General features: G+C 42.3%; 1 protein-coding gene across 5 annotated transcripts in view; it reads left to right on the forward strand.

Moving 5' to 3' along the window:
- Positions 1 to 19,814, forward strand: part of SLC16A7 (solute carrier family 16 member 7) — a 112,436-nt gene extending 92,622 nt beyond the window's left edge. For all 5 annotated transcript variants that reach the window (XM_028745626.2, XM_077934677.1, XM_077934675.1 and 2 more), the window contains exons 3-5: positions 6,920 to 7,063; positions 9,861 to 10,673; positions 12,785 to 19,814. In XM_028745626.2, the coding sequence (XP_028601459.2) occupies positions 6,920 to 7,063; positions 9,861 to 10,673; positions 12,785 to 13,056 (1,229 nt within the window). In that variant the 3' untranslated portion in view covers positions 13,057 to 19,814. The remainder of the gene's footprint in view (positions 1 to 6,919; positions 7,064 to 9,860; positions 10,674 to 12,784) is intronic.
- Positions 19,815 to 21,253: the final 1,439 nt, after the last annotated feature.

Here is a 21,253-nt window from a genome sequence, read left to right on the forward strand (position 1 = left end):
GTCGCGTGGCACCTTTATAGCACACCTCAGAATTAAATCAACACCAAGGCAAAGAAGATGGCGCCAGAAAGGAGCTAACTTCTACTGCTTGCCTCAATTTAGCTCAGCTTCAGTAACCAGTGCTCTTGTAGCATCCCAGATAGAGTGGTGCAATTCACTCTGTGTTGAGCTACCCCTGAAGATAGTTTGGAAGCTGCTGGTGGTGTAGAATGCTTTAGTCCAGGAGTAGCAAGCAAGGATCATATCGCTCCAATCCTGAAAGTACTGCCCTGGCTGCCAGAGAGCTGCCAAGTCTAACTCTAGGTCTTACAAATAACATAAAAAGCCATTAGTGACTTGGGATCCTAGTGCTTGAGTTGCAACCTGCAGGCAGTGCCCTGATCCTTGCCCCATCTGTGGAAGAGACTAGGAAAGTAATGACAAAAGACAGGGCATTCTCAGTGCCACCCTCTGCCCCCAGTTATGGAACATCTGATTGGCCCGCACAGTCAAAACTTTCAGGCAACAACTGATTACATTTTTATTTAGGGAAGCTTTCAGATCACAAAGCACATTGATTTCCTGCATGTGGTTCTGCGGATATTCATGCCTGCTGGCTTTTTATATTTTCTATTGTAACTGTTATTTTAATATTATGTTCCATTTTACGGCTTTATTGTTGTGCTGCTTTGACATGTCAGAGGATTTTGCAGATGGTATCATCTACCATCAAGCTCTTGTTGTTGACACTCAGTGACAGGTCTCAGGTTCCATCCTTGGGGTTTCCTCCAGGTGTTACTTGAGTACTTGCAGAGCTGCTGCCAGTCCATATGGACTATCTTGGCCAATGTGGACCAAATGATCTAACTTGTTCCTATATTGCGTATTACATTCCATTGCTAGCCCTGCATCTCAGCATGTGTCAGTTTTTCTGTCAGCCCTCAAAAGTGTTGCTTATTTGGGAGAAGTACAGATACATTTTACTTACTTGAACATGTTTGATTTTAGCCTTTGAGATGCATAGGACAAATGTAGGTATGTAATTGTTCTTGTATCCTGGCTTCTCTTTGACTCGCAAATGAATGGAGTATACCTATTACCTAATACCTTTCTACTGATAAATGTTCTTCTGCCTGAGAGCACAGCAGGATATGGATTTTATGCCAAACAAATCTTCATTCCTTTCTGGGTTCTTTAAACTTATCTGCCACTACCATAATCTTACGTAGTTTCGGGGAACAAGGAGAAAAGGAAATGCTCTATATCATCTGTGTTTCTGAAAACATAAAAATTGTACTGCTTTTTCCTGTATTCTTATTTATATTGTTTAGGAAATCTGTATTGCTGATCCTAAATCTGTCTGTGCTTGACTTAAAATGCATCATATCATGCCCAAACCTTCAATTCACTAGATACACACAACAGATGTGAGCACTACTCATCATATTGAAATGTTGCAGTTTTCCCCCTCTCTCTTTTCTCTTCTTCCAAATGCTTTCCTACACATGGACCATAAACTACTCTCTTTTCTACATCAAAGGTGATGATCTCTATCAACCCAAAAAGATGGTTTTAGGGTTGTGCGACTGGTTCAGCTGCAGTGGGTGCCATGCTTCAGGGGACACCACAACAGTGCTGTAGAACAGAGTGAAAGAGGTGGAGGGCACCAAATTTTAGTATCGCACAGGTCGCCACTGAAATTTGAGAGCCTAAAGTCTTTCCTCTGCAAATACAAAACATGAAAATCTAAGTCCTCCTTGGGTGAAGAATGAAACAGAAGAGAGAGGGAGTAGGACAAGAATGGGCAACCTGTGGCCACCATATCTCGTTGAACTACAGTTATTGTTGATAATAATAAAATTTCTAGACCGCCTTTCATGTGAGGACCACAGAGCAGTTTACAATATGCATACCATAGTAACAAACAATAGCCCCCTCCCACAGTTTGAAAGACCATAGATTGTTTAGTTAGGGAAAGGCTGGGAGAAGGGGAGTGTTTTTGCCTGGCACCTAAATGTATGTAATGAAGTCACCAGGCGAGCCTACCGGGGGAGAACATTCCACAAGTGGGGAGCCACCACAGGAAGGGCCTGTTCTCGTGTTCTCTGGACTTCTCATGGAGGAGGCACCAAAAAGGTACTCAAATGATGGCTTACAACTCCTGTCATGCTTGATCATTAGCCATGCTGGCTAGGCTTGATGGGAGCTGAAGTCCAATGATATCTGGAGGGCCACAAGTTCCCTGTATCTGGCATAAGAGGTATGAGGCCATGCATGCCAGCCCCAACCATGCATTGAGTGGGAAGGAGGCTTCCAAGCATGTTTGGATGAATGAACTTAGATGCCTCTGCATGACCAATAACCCTATAGTGCAGCATTCCAATCATGTGGAGGCATCTAACCATGTTGAGAGGAATGTGGTTAGAAGCCCACTTCAGACCTTCGTGTTCAGTGTGCACCATGTGTGAATGAGAGCGATGGGAGTGGGTCTTGTGCACATGACCCTACTGCCCTTGTCACACATTCACTTCCAATGCCTGAAGAGGACTCTAAAGAAGGATATGCATGAAATTGATTTAGCAGTCTTACACCTACCTATCAGGAAGTAAACCCCATGCAGTTCAGTCAGGCTACATATACATATGTATAGGATTTTCTCTTTAGCTTCTGTTAAAACAGATTTCCCTAGCTGAAGAGAAGCATCTTCCCTAGCAGATTTCTCCAGCTGAAGAGAAGCCTTCATCTTGTTTCAGTGTTGCCTTTTTCACTTGGTCCGTCAAAGACATATCTTGGAGAATAGCATGAACATCATGCCATTGTCTGCAAAAAAAGAAAAATGGGGTTGATTAAAGAGACAGGCTGCTATGTAGCAGACACCACTTAACAAATAATAAAAATTGTTAAATGTGCAATTGCATTTGTGCATGGCCATTAAAGGCTTGATTACATGCTCGTAGCTACAATGTATTTGGATTTATATCCTTGGCATCTAGGCAAGAGGCTGTAGCATTATATTAGACTCTTAAAGTAAAAAGTAGGCACAGATTCCTTCGGGGTAGGTGGGTGGGGAGTCCACTTAGCAAAACATATGGAAACGCTGTGCATTTAAGTAATTTATTCACTGGCTAACTTTAGCATTAGGCTTGATATGGCAGGTAACATTTTCCATATTTTCTTATTTAGTGAAATATTACTGCGTCTGTAACCCTTTGTGTATCCCACCACCAAAGCTATATTTTATTATAGCGTTTAAAAGTGTGGGAAGACTCATTTAGCCTTTTGAAGGTGCTGTGTCGGAGGCCTATGTGATGGTTTTCCCAACGGAAGATTAATATGTTGACTGAGACCATATCTACATTATATACTTCAGGCACAATTATAGCACTTTAATAATCATGGTTTCCCTCAAAGAATCCTGGGCAACATAGTTTGTTAAGGGTGTGGAGAGTTGGAACCCCGTTTCCCCTCAGGGAGTTACAATTCCCAGAGTAGCTTAACCATCGTTCCCTCTTCCTAGGGAACGCTGGGAATTATATTTCTGTGACGGAATAGGGTTCTCTTAACAACTCCCAGCAGCTTTCACCAACTACAGTTCCCAGGATTCTTTGCTGGAAGCCATGACTGTTAAAGTGGTATAGGCTGCTTGAAATGAATGGTGCAGCTGCAACCTGACTAAGGAAGATGTTCTGACTAGATCTTGTCAGGTTCTGTAACAGGGGTGGGCGACCTGTCAAATTTCATATAGGGATGGTGGAGAAATTGGGGGCAGGGGAGGTCAAAAGTGAAAAAACTACCAAAAGGTTATTTCCACCCTTGAATAATATTGGGTTGTGTCCAATGTTAGTCATACTCAAAGGAGACCCATTGAAATTAATGGACATGTCCAACTTGGGTCCATTGACTTCGGTGGGTCTATTAACATGGCTGTATCCAGCTTATTTCTTGCTCAACGAGAGGCCAACATATCAAAAGCTAGGTTGCCTTCCAATATTCTCATGCTTGAAATCTTTTGACATATTATACTCTGAAAAAGAGGTCCTGGGGTTTGATTCCTTATCAGCACAGCATTCCAGTAACAAGGAGAGAATATTTGACTAAAACATACAGTGGTGCCTCGCAAGACGAAATTAATTCGTTCCGCGAGTTTTGTCGTCTTGCGATTTTTTTCGTCTTGCGAAGCACGGTTTCGGGAAAGTTTTGGAAAAGCTTCAAAAATCACCAAAGTCTTCAAAAACCTCAAAAAAGGCTACCACACCGCGTGCTATGAGTTGCTCCTCGAAGTCAAGTCGCAACTGTATTAACGGTGTTAAGAAAAAGGAAACAAACTTGCAAGACGTTTCCATCTTGCAAAGCAAGCCCATAGGGAAAATCGTCTTGCGAAGCAGCTCAAAAAACAAAAAAACTCTTTCGTCTAGCGAGTTTTTTGTCTTGCGAGGCATTCGTCTTGCGAGGTACCACTGTATCTTTATTGCCATACTGGATAGGCCTGCAAGTTAAAGATTGTCAAACTGAGACCTCCGCAAACACTAGGTTACAGCATATTTTACTTAACTTCTCACACTGCAAATGCAAAGTTTGTTCTTTTATTGGGGTTTTTTTTAAATGAAAAGCTTATACCTTGGACAACATACAGATAGATTTTCAGTAAAAACCAAATGCAGTGCTTGACATTTCACTTTATTGCAGAGTCGTTTTTAGCACTGGCTTTAAATGTTAGGCTGCTTTGGCTTCCTTTTTATTCCTTTTTCCTTTAAGGATGGTAATTTAGTACTTACAAAACTAAGACAGGTGAGATCCTGAAGGAACATATTTGGGGGTGGGGAAAATTCCCCCAAATGTGTCTGACATCCCTTCAGTCTTGATCTTTAATACATGCATTCCATTCTTAAACCCTTCAAAACTATACAGTATATTGCTCATGTGAGAAACAATGGTTTAACATAACAAAATCACAAAATCACAATGCATAACAGACTGAAATAAGTCTAGCAACTGAACTTCCTTAGAAATATGATTTATGACTATAGATTTTCACAATTTGTGGGTCTACACCACTGCATAAAAAGCCTTATCTCAACAGAATAGTACTACACTGGCCTATGTAGCTTCAGAGTTCATGAATGAAAATAGAATTATTTCATTTATGATTTATACCTTAGTGAAGCAGCATATAAAGAGATGCTGGACAGAGCAGTCTATTTCCGGTCTGTGTCAGTTTCACACGTGTTCATTCATAAATCCCTTCCATCTGGTTCCCAGTTTAATCTGTGCATTTCCACCCCAAGCATATTAAAATACATACTAGCCATACTCAGAGTTGACCCACTGAAATCAATGGGTAATTGGACTTGGTTGGTTCTCGCCATTTTATCACAACATGTACGTTGTTTGAATGTTACGGTTATAAACATATTTTATCCTAAAATATGCAATTTTTTGCATATTGGTATATTTTTGAGACATGAACTTCTGCAATTCAGAAAAGTATGAAATACAAAGAATAATTACATTTTTGACTATGAATTAATCATGGAGGTGCAAATGAGGTCAGTTTGGTGGCAAATGTTGAAAAAACAAAATTTTATTTCATCCCTCCTAGAAAGAGAAATAGTCAATGTCTATGCAGATTAAAAATCTGGTTGATTTCGAAATGTATTCATATCCATGATATACAACATGCGCATATACCAGGTGCACATAGGTCCTGTTATCTGTCACTTTTTCTGCACAGCCACTTTCTCTGTGGAACCCCCCATTTTGAAATAAAACAAAAACAATTGTTAGGCAGAACTGCCAGTGGGGACACTGATCTAAAAAGACTCCAGTGTCCATGTGTGATTGCCAGCGCATGGGAATATCACGTCACATCCAGCCTAAAAAAAAGGGTTTCATCTGTTTAAAATGTGGATGGAATGCAGTGTTGTTGACTGAGTCATTTGCCAGCCTATATTTCAAGTGGGAAACTTCAGCCCCAGGGGCCAAGACTTACCCAAGGCCTACAGCACATGCTTTGCACCTTCCGTGGGTAATTTTGCCTGGCTGGAATCTGTCCTTGGATGGGTGTAGAAACCTGCTACTTAAAAGTACACAAAAGTAAAACCCCCATTTCTTGCCTTGCCCCCTTTTGTCTCTGGCCCCCATGATATTGGTGATATTCACCAATACCATGCATTTGCTCTATTATTTTCACTAACAGAGGTGTTTGCGCACACACTTTACCCTAGCCTATGCATTTTTACGCATGTCACTCAGCTGGAGAGCTGTATTGCAAAATTCAGAGAAGTGGGAATTTCAAAGTGCCTGTGTTCTGGTTTTGCAAATTTATTTGTTTATTTAAATATTCATACGCCGCTGTTCTAGTCATACAAAAATACCAAAGTGGTTTACAACAACTTTGTATCTGAAACCACACTTAAAAAACACACACACACACACACACACAAACATACAATAAAAATTAAAAATCCAGCTAACTATTATGGAACTATTATGGAAAGACAGGACAGAATAGTTTTCAACATACTGTTTTGGAAAGTGCTGTTCAGACAGGTCCACCCTTAAACAGGGAACTGATTCCAAAATCCACCTGCCCCCATCCCTGCTCTTCAGACCCCAATTGCTGCCTTCATTTATCCACTCTCCGCCAGCCCATGTTATGACAGCAGCTGAAGTAGGTAGCTTCACTCCACTGCACAGCAGGCCCAGCCCTGAATAGGTTATACATGGGCAGTTGGACCTCTCATGTTCACCTCTGTAAGGATTAAAACTGGTCTGATTCAGTAGAAGGCTGCTGCAAATGCACTGATGTGAATAACCAGGTTTCTTCATATTTTCTGAGCTGAGTGTGAAGTCTTCTGTCCCTCACAGGAAATGCTCCTGATTTCCATTGCATTTATGCTTTCAGAAAGTAATTTCTCTCCCCCCCTCCCCCTGTATTTAGGCCCCATAAGCAGCGTCTTGGTGAACAAATATGGCAGCCGGCCAGTCATGATTGCAGGCGGGGTCCTGGCTTCATTTGGAATGATTAGCTCTTCATTCTGCAACAGTGTCCTAGAGCTTTATATCTGCATAGGTGTCATTGGAGGTAAGTATTAACCTGCTATCCCAGACAAAGCCCCTGGGTTTCAATTTTTTAAATGATAATTCAACTTTTGGTGCATGTACTTTGCACCATTCTTACTGGGTCACATGCAATTACAGCCCAGGCATTGATTAGCTTGTGGCAGCACTTATTATAGTCATCAGTACTCCATTTTTCTACAGGTTCTTTTAGCCTTTAATCATGTCACCATACACAGCAAGGAATACAAATCCAACTGTACCCAAAATGCCCCAGTTGCCCTTTACCATATTATGAGTTTATTCACGGTGTAGTAGAGTTTTATGTGGAAATTCTGTAATGTAGGAGCAAGCTCTAAATGCAGTGTTTCCAAAAAACGGGCTTCAGTTACAAGAGCCTGAGGATCGGGTTTGTATGATGTAACATCAGCAAAAGCCCTATTAATAGAATATCCATTCTATTAAACTCCCGTTCATATGCATGCAACCAGCAAACCGTTCGCTGTTCAGCACCCACCCTAACAGAGCCTCTAGATGGCTTGTTTTCTAGGCTTAGTTATACTGCCTAAGGCTGCTGCACACATGGTGACTGCACACTCAAGCGATGGTTTGCGTTTGTGAATGAGACACCACACACAGATCAAAAACGGCACACAGGATTGTTGTCCTTCAAACACAATACTTTTCACAACACGATGCTGTTACCAACCTACAGGCTGAAGTTGAGGCTCCAGTTTGTCATGTCCTGTCAATTCTTTCAGCCTTGAGTCACAAAGATGCAGCATGCTGACCTGGCTGTGCAAAGTTAACTGAAAGATGCATGGATCAAGTTATGACAGACAATCCTGTATGCTTTTTTTAAGAAATAAAAAAATCTGTAGCAGTAGCCATGCACTGAGTAGACATGACAAGTGGACTTCTGAAGACAGAGACTGATTCAGGAACTGGCAGGCCATGATGATACTGGCCTGTGCTTGAGCAGCTTGGAATAGCTTCACCATTCCAGCCGCCAAACTTACTGTATTTTTCTGTGTATAAGACACCCCCATGTATAAGACGCCCCCTATTTTGGGGGACTAAATTTAAAGAAAATGAGGGGTGATGTCCCAAAGTTGTTGAGCTTTTTAAGGGGGGAATTGCACTCGTGCCATCACCCCAGCAGGGCCATTGCTGGGGGTTGGCAAAGTGGGCAGCCGCTCCCCCCACGCCCTGGCAGGAAGCTCCCTAGGGCACGGGCCACCAGCCAGCTAACTGACACGCACAGCTTCCCCTTCACACCACTGCAGGAAACGCTCCCTAGACCTAAACCTCCCACAGTGGCATGGGGGGGGGGAGTTTCACTCCCGCCAACCAGCTGGCTGGTGTGCACAGCTTTCCCTCCATGCCGCTGCGGGAGACACTGGAAGCCAGTGTGGTGTAGTGGTTAAGAGCGGTAGTCTCGTAATCTGGTGAACCGGGTTCGCTTTCCCGCTCCTCCACATGCAGCTGCTGGGTGACCTTGGGCCAGTCACACTTCTCTGAAGTCTCTCAGCCCCACTCACCTCACAGAGTGTTTGTTGTGGGGGAGGAAGGGAAAGGAGAATGTTAGCTGCTTTGAGACTCCTTCGGGTAGTGATAAAGCAAGATATAGAATCCAAAACTCCTCCTCCTCCTCCCTAGAGCACGCGCCTCCCACAGTGGCATGTGGGGAGTTTCACGCCCGCCAACCAGCTGGCCGGTGTGTGCAGCTTCCCCTTCATGCCACTATCCAGCTTTTTGACATGATTTTTGAGTCAAAAAACCTCGTCTAATACACGTAAAAATATGGTAAATTCATTTACCTTATTCCCCCAATAGCTTTGTGAGGTAGGTCAGCCAAAGAGAAAGCAGGTCGCTCCAAGCCATTCCAGCAAGTTTCATGACTATATGGAGATTTGAAGCCAGGTCTCTCCTGCTCAAATCAAACCCGCTAGCCGCTGTGCTCCCGGTATGTGAGGACTTAGAATTAGGCTGTAGACTGAGAAAGAGTGTTATCCACATAGGATGAGTAACATCCATAGAGGAAAGACATCTTTGCTCAGCGAATATGACATGACTGCATTCAGGGCTATTCTTCCTTCTGGTAACCCAGCTGTAAGATTGCTAGAGGCAGATTGGCTGCCGGCGATGCCAGGCCTATTCCGCTATATTCTTCCTGTAAGGTTCCCAGTCACAGCACCAAACAAGGAATCTGAAATGTTTGTGCGAGTCTCTCCTCCATGGGAAACCTCGGGACCCCGCAATGATGTGGGAGGGCGTCATTTTCTGTGTAACGGCCCATGTCCATTAAGCATTTTAAGCCTTATTTTTATGTGTACCTATTCAAACCTAAGTAAAGCTAAAGGCAGAGGATTTATCCTTCTAAACTCTTGCCGTTTTCGTCAAGAAGGTGACATTTAATAACTTCTGTGAAATGAACCAGGAGCAAATTGGATTATAGCTTAGTAAAATACAGAAACAGTGTGCTCAAGGTCTTGATATCATTGTTCCTCTGTCACTCCGTTGTCTGCAACATGAATCGTGCGTTGCAGAGCTCTCGCTTTTATTGCACTGCAATTTGAGGGAAACGAGAGAAATTTTGTGTGGCATATCAGTGACATTAAAGCACATGGGAAGCAATGAATGCTCACGTTTATTTGCCAGCGCCAACAGCTTTTTAATATTTCTGGAGAATTACTAGCTGGCATTTTGGCTGTTTGTTGTTTATATGGGGTGCTTGGAAGGTGACAATTTGGTACTATTCTAGGGGAATGCTCTATTTTTCATGCTTGTGTGTGTGTGTTTTCTTTCTTCCTTTCTTTTAGGTTTGGGCTTGGCATTCAACTTGCAGCCAGCTTTGACAATGATTGGCAAGTATTTTTACAAAAAACGCCCCATTGCTAACGGACTGGCCATGGCTGGGAGTCCAGTGTTTCTAAGTACTCTGGCACCTCTCAATCAGTTTCTCTTCAATGTTTTTGGCTGGAAGGGAAGCTTCCTCATTTTGGGAGGGCTTCTTTTGAACTGTTGCGTGGCCGGGTCTCTTATGAGGCCCGTAGGACCCACACCAGCCCCTGCGGTCAAAAAAGACGTAGAAAAGGGGAAAGGAGATTCTGCTTTGCACAAGAACGACAAGAAGTCCGTTTGGCAAACCATCAACACATACTTAGATCTCTCCCTCTTCAAACACAGAGGGTTTCTGATCTACCTATCTGGAAACGTCATCATGTTCCTTGGCTTTTTTGCCCCCATTGTATTCTTAGCTCCTTATGCCAAGCACAAGGGGATCGATGAATATTCTGCTGCGTTCCTCCTCTCCATCCTGGCTTTTGTTGATATGTTTGCCAGGCCGTCCATGGGCTTGCTCGCAAACTCCAAATACATACGGCCCAAAATCCAATACTTCTTTAGCTTTGCCGTTTTGTACAATGGCATCTGCCACATCATGTGCCCGCTGGCCGAAGACTACACAGGCTTGGTTGTGTACGCAGTGCTTTTTGGACTTGCCTTCGGCATGGTGAGCAGTGTCCTTTTTGAGACCCTCATGGATTTGGTTGGTGCTAGCAGGTTTTCCAGCGCTGTAGGACTCGTCACCATTGTGGAGTGCTGCCCTGTTCTTCTAGGCCCTCCGTTGGGAGGTGAGTATGTCGATGATGGTCATGATAAGAAAATGGCAAGTATGCATTTGAACTCTTAAGAGACCTGCCGCCAACAGCTTGGCTGGTTGGTGCAAGTCAATATATGAAATTTAACTCCATGCCCACCTCATTCAGATTTATTTGCTTTCCTGGCCCCACCCTTCTGGAATCTAATGTTTCCTTGTCCACACATTTCCTTCTGTCCTTAAATCCTGTGTGAAAACATGTTTTAAATTTCCTTTCTCCTTGGCCCTTTGGTTTCCTTCACCTGCCCCCCCTCTTCCCTCCATGTTTTCATAAGTTCCCACCTCTCAATCAAGCAATCCATATCTTCTGGTCACCTGTCATCCCAATCAGATTTCTCCCCTCCCTCCATTCTCCACTGGCTTTCTTCAGACAGCACACAGTTTTATCGGACATGGTGAGCTTTTTCCACAGGCTCCCCTTTCTTCACCTTTCTCTTCCACACAGCATATGCAAAGATCCTTCCGTCTACCATTTCCTACTGTACCCTACAATATTATTGTTGGTATTACAGGTCTATCCTGCATTTCCACCATGAAGACCAAGGCAGTGTACATGCCTGGTTCCTGAGAATCACAAGTGCGGGGGATGCTGTTGTGGGCAATCCCACAAGATGCTGTTGTCCTTTAATGCAATGGTAGTCCTGTCTGAATTTCCTTTAATGGGTATAAGGAGGGAAGAGCAATGGATCACCAGATATTCTTATGCCTTTTATTTTCATTCAAAGTTAGGTGTGTAGACATTGATATTATTTTAATTTGCCCTGGTCTAAAGATAAAAAACCATTGAACAGAACACTGAATTATTGCAATTGAACTGAATCACGACCTTTAATTGCCATGCGAAAAGAGCTTTCTTCAATTAGAAGCTGGCTACTCTAGCTCTCAGTATGCCACCTAGTGGTGTATTTACCTCCTGGGTTAGTAATGATCAGTCCTGCTTAGACGGCTAGTTTCTCATTGAAGATTCCCAAACTTATTTTGGCATATACGCTTTCAGAGTTTCTGCCCTTCTTCTCTTACACCTGTCTTGCCATATACTTTTATTTAATGGTGGCAAACATAGCGTTACTTTCTGTTGAATCCCTTGACAGTCCATAGATGGGAAGGATCCCATCTTCCATTATATAGTTTACTTATTCTGAACTTTTTACACCAATGCACAGCCAAAAGGACAATTCATAGCAGCTCATAATCGATCAGCTGCATCTGTGTTGTTCTGGATTGGTCATTTTTCAGCAAACAGACAGCACCTTTCCTAATGTGAGTTCTCTTCCTGGTTCAACGCATGCACACACACCTCTCCAACCTTGCAGTTCTTGAAGTAAAGGGCCTTACACCAGTGAAGCATTTCCAGAGAGGTAGTTATGTTAGCCTCTTGGAACAAAAGAGTCTTGGGACATCTAAAAATCTGTCAAAATTTATTCTAGTATCAGCTATTCTAGTACTCAGGCTCACTTCATTAAATGCCTAAAATGAAATCCTAGTTAACAAGTATGCAAAGGAGAACATTGTGAGGTGAGAGTCAAATGGCAATGCAATGCAAAAATTACATTCAGTGATGAGCAGAGTTTAAATATATGTTAAATTTAACATTGATGAGCAGAGTTTAAATATATGTTAAATTTAACATATAAGAGCAGCAGATTGATGATGATTGCCTTAACTCTTGAACCATTTGCAAGAAGCAGTCAATCAAGCACAGAAATCCTGGCACTGTTGAGCTAAGTACAGTGGTACCTCAGGTTAAATACTTAATTCGTTCCAGAGGTCCGTTCTTAACCTGAAACTGTTCTTAACCTGAAGCACCACTTTAGCTAATGGGGCCTCCTGCTGCTGCTGCACCGCCAGAGCACGATTTCTGTTCTCATCCTGAAGCAGAGTTCTTAACCCGAGGTACTATTTCTGGGTTAGCGGAGTCTGTAACCTGAAGCGTATGTAACCTGAAGTGTATTTAACCCGAGGTACCACTGTAACACTATTTCTACTTGCAAAAGTTGCATTCGGACCTTCCTTTCTGGCTGCCAGGAGGGAATGATTTGTTTCAGCTTCAGTATTATTTGCAGGGATTCTCTTTTTATCTTCCAGGTATGCTGGTGGACATAACGAAAGATTACAAATACATGTATTTTGTCTGCGGTGTCATTGTCATCGTTGCAAGCATCTGGCTATTTATTGGGAACGCGATCAACTACAGACTTTTGGCAAAGGAGAAGAGAGCGGAAGAGGAGAGGCAGAGAGCCCTCAAGCATGCCGATTCCAAGGAAGTGGAGCCCTTGACCCACAAAGAGAGCGAAGAGACGGTCAGCAGATCGAGCAAACTGCCAGAAAACCCGTCAGAAAGAGAAACTAATATTTAATGCGCGCGCACAAACAAAAAAGAGATGTGGTTCAAATACTCATATTTATAACTTCCATTAGAAGTATTTCTTCAAAGTACAGGCCAGGTTTTATAGAAATAATAATCAGTTGCAATTCTGAAGGGGGGGGGGAGGAGTTTGCAGAACATAAAATAAAACCCGTCGCTTAGATCCCAATCTTCCCCTTCCATGGAGAGAGAGAGAGAAGGTGCAGAAGGATTCGCCGTAGAAGATCATAATTTCTTTCTCTCCCACTGTGCTGCCCCAGAAAAAGGTAACCATGGTGCATTTAGATTATCTGAAACTCTTGTATTTAGGGGGGGTTGGGGGGAGCTCTTTAGAAGGGAATGCTTCAAAAAGTGGTAAGCTAGATCTGCTGCATTTGGGATCCCTCCTGCTCATTGGTATTCAAGCCTGGCCCTCACAGTTTCAATGGCTGTAACATGGCCAACCACTCACAGTTAACGAAGCCTTTCTGCACCTTGCCTGAAGCATCTAGCACCTTGAAGCTCCTCAGATGCAAAATCTGTATCCACCAGCAGTGCAGAAGTAGCACGGTGCAGCAAAGGCGTAGGTTATGCTGTAGTCCTCTGTGGATCCAGACCCCATTCTGTTCTCCGTACAGGGACAGAATAGGATTGAGGCATTATATTGTGTTTTGTTTTGGTGTCAAAAGTATTAGGTCTCCTGTTTTTAACTTGGTGTGAGTGAGTCCGTTCAATTGCTGACTCGAATCAGGGTAGAACTTGGACGGCAAGGTCTTCCAAAAAAAACCAAACAATTCCTGCTACAAACATGTGTCTAATGCAAAAATAGGTGGTTGTCTAGGAATGGAAAACAAAGGTCTTAATCCTTCAGATATTGATCAATTCCTATTGACCTCTTCGCATGGTATGTTTTGGGCCAGAAGGTGGAAAGAGTGTGAAAACATGATTTTAAAAATGAAAGGTTACTGTTAACAGCTACCTGAGCAAAAAGCGCACAAAGCAAATTACTCTTTCATAAGGAACTTTCAGTGGATCAAAAGCTGTTTTCTTTCTGATCAAATTTTACTATGTGGATTTTCAAGGACAAACAAAATCAGATACAAGAACTGGTGGGTTTTATTGCTAAGCGCAATAGGTGTTTTAATTGTGGCAAATAAAGGGTCATTTCCCTTTGCTGTAATAGATTTGACACTGAAATATTTACAGCCTGACCCTAAGACTTGCAAAATAATACTTAGGATGGGTTGTGTCCAACTGCTGCATTGTTGCAATATCACAAATACGTAGATATGCTGGCACAGACGTTTAGGATCAGGGTATAACTTCTGAACAACACGTTGCCTTGTGCTCATCACTGTATTCCAGACATGTTTGAAATCTGCTTTACATTTGTAGTTGTCACTGCCACTTTATCCAGTTACCTCTGTTCTTGAGACCTTGGACTCAAAAGTGTATTTAGATACACAAAACTGACCCATGCTAACAAAATTCCTGCCAAGTAGGAGTTGGGGCAAATTTACACTGGTTGGTTATAATGTTAAAAATACGTTATAAAAATGTGACACCAGAGGGTGCTGCAGAGCAGCGATCCATTGGCAATGGGAAATTGCATTGAGAGCTATGTAACTTTTTATAGCGTTTAATAGCGTTTTTCCAGATCAGTGTAGATTCCAGCCTTAGTCCTTTACTACTGTAGACCATGTGTGCTCAGGCATTCATAGGGCTAACAGGGACCAGATAAAATAAATGTTGGAGCTGCATACAGTCTAGTTGGCCACCTTGGATTTCTCCCCGCTGTCAATATCAGAGACAGTAAGCTTTTTCGTCTCTGTAGGTAGATCAAATTATTTGAAGGCCAAAGAAATCTTCTGGCGGTTATCAGTTCCTTATGGACCAACTTGGTCCGGAGATTCAAAGCAAGTCAGTTGTTTCAGCCCAGTGTCCACAGAAATGTACCTATTGGTCATGCAGAACATTTCCCAACACTGATGAAATTGAAGTAGCACCAGATCAGGTCAAAGTAGTATGTATTGCAGCTGGTGTGTTTGTCAGTCTTGGCAAAGGAAGTCCTCAGCCTCATCCCAGCTGCATTTCTGAACTCGGTCTGGCCAATGCATCCCCTTCCATAAGCCCCTTTCAAGTCAACAGTGCATGTGGCCAGATCCTTCCGCCATTTCTAAGACCATGATGGCAATGCAAAACAAAACTGTCAACGTTGCGTTCGTGCAGAGTATGAGGTGAAACATGTGTTATGCACTATAGCGGGGTCAAGCGTTATGTCCTGCAGAACACCACTTTAACTTTATTTCAGTCTTTCATCTTTAACAGGCATGACCAACCCCCAAGAGATTGCAGTCTACTTCCAGTATAACAAAACTGGCAGTGATCTACCCATTGTCGTTGCCAAGAGTTGCTGACCTTTATTTAAGGGGAGGATGGAGGATTCTACAGAGTTGTTTAGCTTTTTTGGGGGGGGGTCACAATCGACCTGTATTGCCTCCACAATCAACTGGTAGATTGCAGTCAACCGGTTGAACGTGCCTGATCTATAAGGTCCTATAAAACCCAGTATTTGATCTGCATATAGATATGCTGTTATATTTTCCGTAGAAAATGAAAACGAGCCACCAATTTACAGTGTGCTCCCCACCCCCATTATGCCTGCAAAAGACAGCCATTCTTTCAAAGATGGACAAGGTGAACTGTAATCCTTGTGCTTGAGATACGCAATACATGCTGCTTAAACCAAGAACCAAAAAAGTAGAGTGCCCTCTCCATTCTGTGCCCCTTTAGCATTGAGTTTAACCTTTCTGTCCAGGAGAGGAGTGGAACAAAGAGAAACTTGTTTTAGCTTCGTGGAAGCAACAGCACCCAACCCTGTTTTTAATATGGATCACACTCGGGGCCTGTTTGTTTCAGCCGGAACTTTCCAGAACTCAGTTATGGCACCTCTCAGGTGGTTGCCATTGGCATCCTAAGAGAATGAGAGAGGTGTTGATGGTGAGTTCTGGCATCTCTTTTTCTAGAAAAAAAGCGCTGGTGACACCCAAACATCAGTTCACAAATGTGGGGGGGGGGGCTTTGAATGAATAGGCAGGATGGAGCAAAGGTAGTGGTGGGGTTGTCCTATGGTATAGCCCCTCTCCACCTGTAATCTGCTATACCAGCAACTTAATTGAACAGCAGACTATCCTACACATCCAATTAGACTTCTTTTTAAAGCAAGGATGGCTTCAGTCCCATACTAGGAAAATGTTCTTCATTATGACAGGTGGAACCAGGGTGAAGGGTTGTATATTGCAGGGGTCCTATTTGGGATTACAATGAATCTTGTACCACCATCCATGAACTCCCTATCAGTCATGAAAAGGCCAACCACTCTCAGAGCTGGCGGTCGTGTTTTTGTTTGACAGGAATATTTCCCCCAAAATGCAAAGCTTTATTTTCCCCCTGGATGAGTGACTAGGAGTCACTCATTTACATAAGAAAAATTGTAGTGGTGTCTTCAAGGACATAATTGGGACGAGGGTTCAATATGATGCTTGTTGACCCCAGATTCTGGGGTGAGGGACCGGTTTCACCTCTCCACTCTGCTGTGCTGTAGGCCATTTATTTTATCCCATAGAACTCAATTAGCAGCCTTTAAAAACCAAGCCAAACTTTATCTGCATAGCCCGACCCTTCACCTATTTACATATATACCTTGGGTTCCTTTGCTTGATGTGACACATAAATATATATAGATGGTTGCCACTTTTCCCTCCATATTAAGCCATTATTCATAGTTAAGCACACATGGTATAAATTAAGTGCATTGCTGTTTAACATTACCTGCCTGCAAGGAAAATGGTAATTTTTTTTAATAAAAAAAAAAACCACACACGAATCTCACAATGAATGTAGTTCAAGACAATGTTTGTTTAATATATGAGGAAGAGAAGGTGCAAAGCTCTCGGGTGGATATTTTAGAACAAATGTTTTAGAAGTGAAAATTCAGGGTTTGATTCATAAAATATGTATGCACTGTTTATGCAGCACTCCTTTCAGAAAAGTAGGAACGTTTTCAAATTCATTGAAGCTCTTTTTTTTTTAATAACCTCTAAAAATTTGACTATTTGGCAGATTCTCAAGCATATTAAATATGCTAACACCTCAAGGGTTGTTTTTTTGTTTTAAAAAAGAAGGGAGAACAAGGTGACACATTTGCCCCCACTCTCTTCTTTGCATATCTTATTTGTTGTTTTGGAATAATTTCATTATGTTTGTTTTGCTTGTCTTTATTTACATTGGTATTCTACGTACTGTAAAAGGAGAATGCAAAGCTGATCCAAAGCATCATAGCCTTTTTTGAGACCTAAGGCACTTAAAGCACATGTAACTCAGTCTGCTCAGAGCTGAACTCGTTGTCCAGGATCTGGATAACTATGTGGATCTCCTAGATCCTTTAACGTCCTTAAAAAAGAACTTAATTTATGAAAGTTAGCCAGGGCTGGCCCAACAGTTTTTTCCACCTGAGGTTAAGGAAAGATTGTGCCTCTACTCCATTCCATGTACTGGCTGGCAACTGTATTGCAACACTGGCGATGGGATAGCATCCTCAACCACACCTGAGAAAGCAGGCCAGGTTAGGGGGCTCAGGAAAGGTCATGTGACATCAGAGAAGCTGAGAGAACTCAGCAGGAACAGCCATGAGTGGCAACTGCCCCCAGTATTTGCTGCCTGAGGCACTTGCCTCACTTTTCCTAATGTTTGGGCTGGCCCTGAAGTTGACCATTGTGCACTTCAATCCTATTAAAGTAACATTTTAATATTAAGCAATCCCTATCAGTGCTATTTTTCTAGAAAAAAATAGCCATGAACATCTCCCTGGTTCTCTTAGAATGCAATATGTCTCCTCCACTTCCTCCTCCTCTTCTTTTCCTGTAAACCAGAGACATGCCTGAGCCGAATTCAAGTTCTGAATATTCTTGAGCTCTGGGAAATTCCATATTTGGTTCCTGTCAAATTATTTTATGGACATTTATGTCAATTTAATTTATGGACATTTCCTTCTTGCAGGGTGCTCTGAACTTTTTGTGGTTCCTAGATCTTATGCTAGATGATCAACCTTGGTGAAAGGACCACATATTTGGACCAATTCCCATCCTTGTGCCATTCTTCTTGCTATCGCAGAGCTGAGACAGAAAACCTCTGAAGCAAAGGGCCTGCTGTATAGGTGGAGGCGAACCCACATGACTTGGAACCCTGGGTGACCACAGATCTAAATCACGCACAGAGCCTGGGAGCCTCATCTGCTTCAGCTGTCTCAGCACTGATGGTGAAGGCAGAAGGAGCCACACAACTTTGAGAGTTTCATGCAAGTAATACCCAAAGAGCTCAGAGTATTTCTCTTGAGCTCCATTGTAGGATAATAATGGCATACCCTTTGGTGCTTGGATTGTCTTTGTCATGAACTATTGGAAGCATTTTCTTCCATCATCCCCTTCTTTTTATGTCTTAGTGACTGTTCTTTCCTGCTAGAGTCTCCTTTCTTGCTATTTCTAAGTCTGAAGATGAGTACAAAACCTCAAAAGAGCACCTATAACATATATTTCCAATGCAGTCGTCAACCAACCTCCGTCCACAATATGCAGCCATTTTGTGTACTGTAACTGTGTAAATAAGAACAGCAGCCCACCCAGCCTGATTTACATACCTTTACATCGTCAGAGAAAGAGGTGTTTTTCTGTTGTCCTAACATCAGCCCTTGTTAGGAGATAGTTGGAATGGAAGCAGGGTTCTACATATACAGACCAAGTCTGAATACCTTGTGGCAACCAGCACAATGCCTGCATAATTTTCTGAATGAATCAACCCCTAAATTTACACACAGTGGCTGGGATCCAAAAGTAAACTCCATGTGCAGCCCTGGTGGTGCTTGCTTTTTAAAAAATTAACCACTGCATTTCCCACTGCTAAAGAGACAATCCATTGGTCCATATAAAAAATAGCTTACCTCTTCTGCAGTGGAATATGTTATGGCCAAAACAGTAAGCAAAATCCTCACTGCACACAATTCTGTTCCATGCACATATCTTCCTGCTATGGATCCCAGCCAATATGTCTAATTTTTCTGGAATGTGTAAATAATGACATTAACATGAATGTACATGAACGTATTGAAAAGGTATATATATATATATATATATATATATATATATATATATATATACCAGAACAAATCCTTAGTCCAAAAGAATCAAAGTTGCCTGGTTCTTTGCAAGCCTTCCTTTATCAGAATGTAATCTTCATTATTCATATCTGCTGGGAATGTTTTTCTTTTTTTAATTGTGTTTGGTAAATAAAATTTATTTGTAACAGATGAAAAATACTTCAACAAATTATTATTTTTCTGCAACACAGTACTTGATTATTCTCATCTTCAGTCTTAACTTCAAGTATTTCTTAAAAGAGAGAATTGCAATATTTTATAACATTGCTGTACTACCCAGCCTCAACAATTCAATGTGGCCTGAAATACTGCTGCATATTTTCACTGCTGTCAGAGTGTAAGGAATTGCCTTTTTTAAAATGCGTGTGTATATGTTGTATAGATGATCTCTGAACAAATTGTACTCTGGGTTGTCTTTAAAAACAAAAAAAAACCCTGAGGTCTTGCATCGGTTTGCCAATATGGCACCCATGGGCACTAGTGTGCTCTCCAGCACCTCCTACGGCACCCACAAAATATTTCCTTTAGAAAACATTAAATATCTCCTCCAAAAAACACAACTCACATGAGACTGCTTGTTTTGTCTGCTCATTTCCTGTTTTACTGGTTCAGCCTCACATTGAGCACACATCCTTAAACTTGCCCACATTTCATTGGATGCCAGGAGTGGACACTGACTCTCCTTTCTGTTCTGAACAGAGGAGGAGTATAAAGACCTCTGTGTGTATGTGTATGTGTGTGATGGTGACTGACAAAGGTGCCTTTTCCCCAATGGATGAGGTGGCAGGCCATACCATTTTGTGGTATCCTCTCTCTTGTTTGTTCTTTTGGCTGTGGTAGGCATTTTGCGTGATGCTCCTGCGGCAGCCATTTTGTGGCTGCCACCAACAGTACGTTCCAAATGTGCCCACTGGCTCAAAAAGCTTGTTGACCCCTGATCTATGGCAATATACAGCCACAAACCATAAGCCTGTGCTGGGGCAAAGAATTTGCCATCTTGCTTCTTGGAAGTTCCGGGTAAGGAAGGATGCCTTAGCCATGAAAACATATGCATGAGCATTGCTTTTTTTAAAAAATAAAAAAGTACTCACATTAGGATTTTGAAAGCATGAAAACCAAATCCACAAACCATTTAAGCCTGATGTCACAGGATTGAATCACAGAAGAACTTGGAATCTAGTCAATGCCTCCACTAAAGGCTGGAGATGTGGAAGTTGCTGTAGGGAATTAGGGCAAGCCAGGAAAAAAAAATGTCCTTTTTGCTTCCATTAATGAAGGCACACACTAGATCAAAATCATTCCATGAGTGTAAGGATACCAATTAGATCTCACCCATAGCCTTCTTTATGGTTGTGATATGACAGTGATGAATGAGTAATATCATTGTCAAGACAAGCCTACATGAAGCATTTTCAAGTCTTGTTGATTCCACTGAAATTGATTTTAAAACGCTCGCATTTGTCTGGAGTCTGTCCACTTGCAACAGCCCTGCATCTTACTCAGGTGTTTACTCAGTAGTTGCTTGGCTTCAAAAGCACCTAGGTGATTCTGCTATTTTCTGCAGGCCCTTCCAGTTTGGTAGCACACCAGGAAGTCTCGCTAGGAGAAGGAAGTTTTTGTTGAACACAAAATAACAAGTCTGATTTCGTATGTGGTTCTGCATCTAATGTGCAGGCAAATAAAAAATGAACAGTGCACTGTAAAGCATTTAGTCTAGAGGTTTGCAGTTATGTACTCGACTTTGTATTTTTGAGGGTATGAAAAGATACTCACAGTTTGACCCCTGAAGTGGGCCCATCTCATACACTTTAACATCATTCACTTGCCTGTCCCTCTGGGTCCAATCCACACCACCTCTCAGAAGAAGGGACAAAGTGTGCTCCAGTTGCTGCTCCTTCATTTCATTCATATTGCTTGCTTGCTAAATGAAGGGATGTGAACAGGTAGTAACAGCAAGAAGAAGGAGCAATAAGGCCTGGTGACTCTGGAATGGTGGGGA

This window comes from Podarcis muralis, chromosome 10 (assembly GCF_964188315.1).
Source record: "Podarcis muralis chromosome 10, rPodMur119.hap1.1, whole genome shotgun sequence".
NCBI classification, from domain to species: domain Eukaryota; kingdom Metazoa; phylum Chordata; class Lepidosauria; order Squamata; family Lacertidae; genus Podarcis; species Podarcis muralis.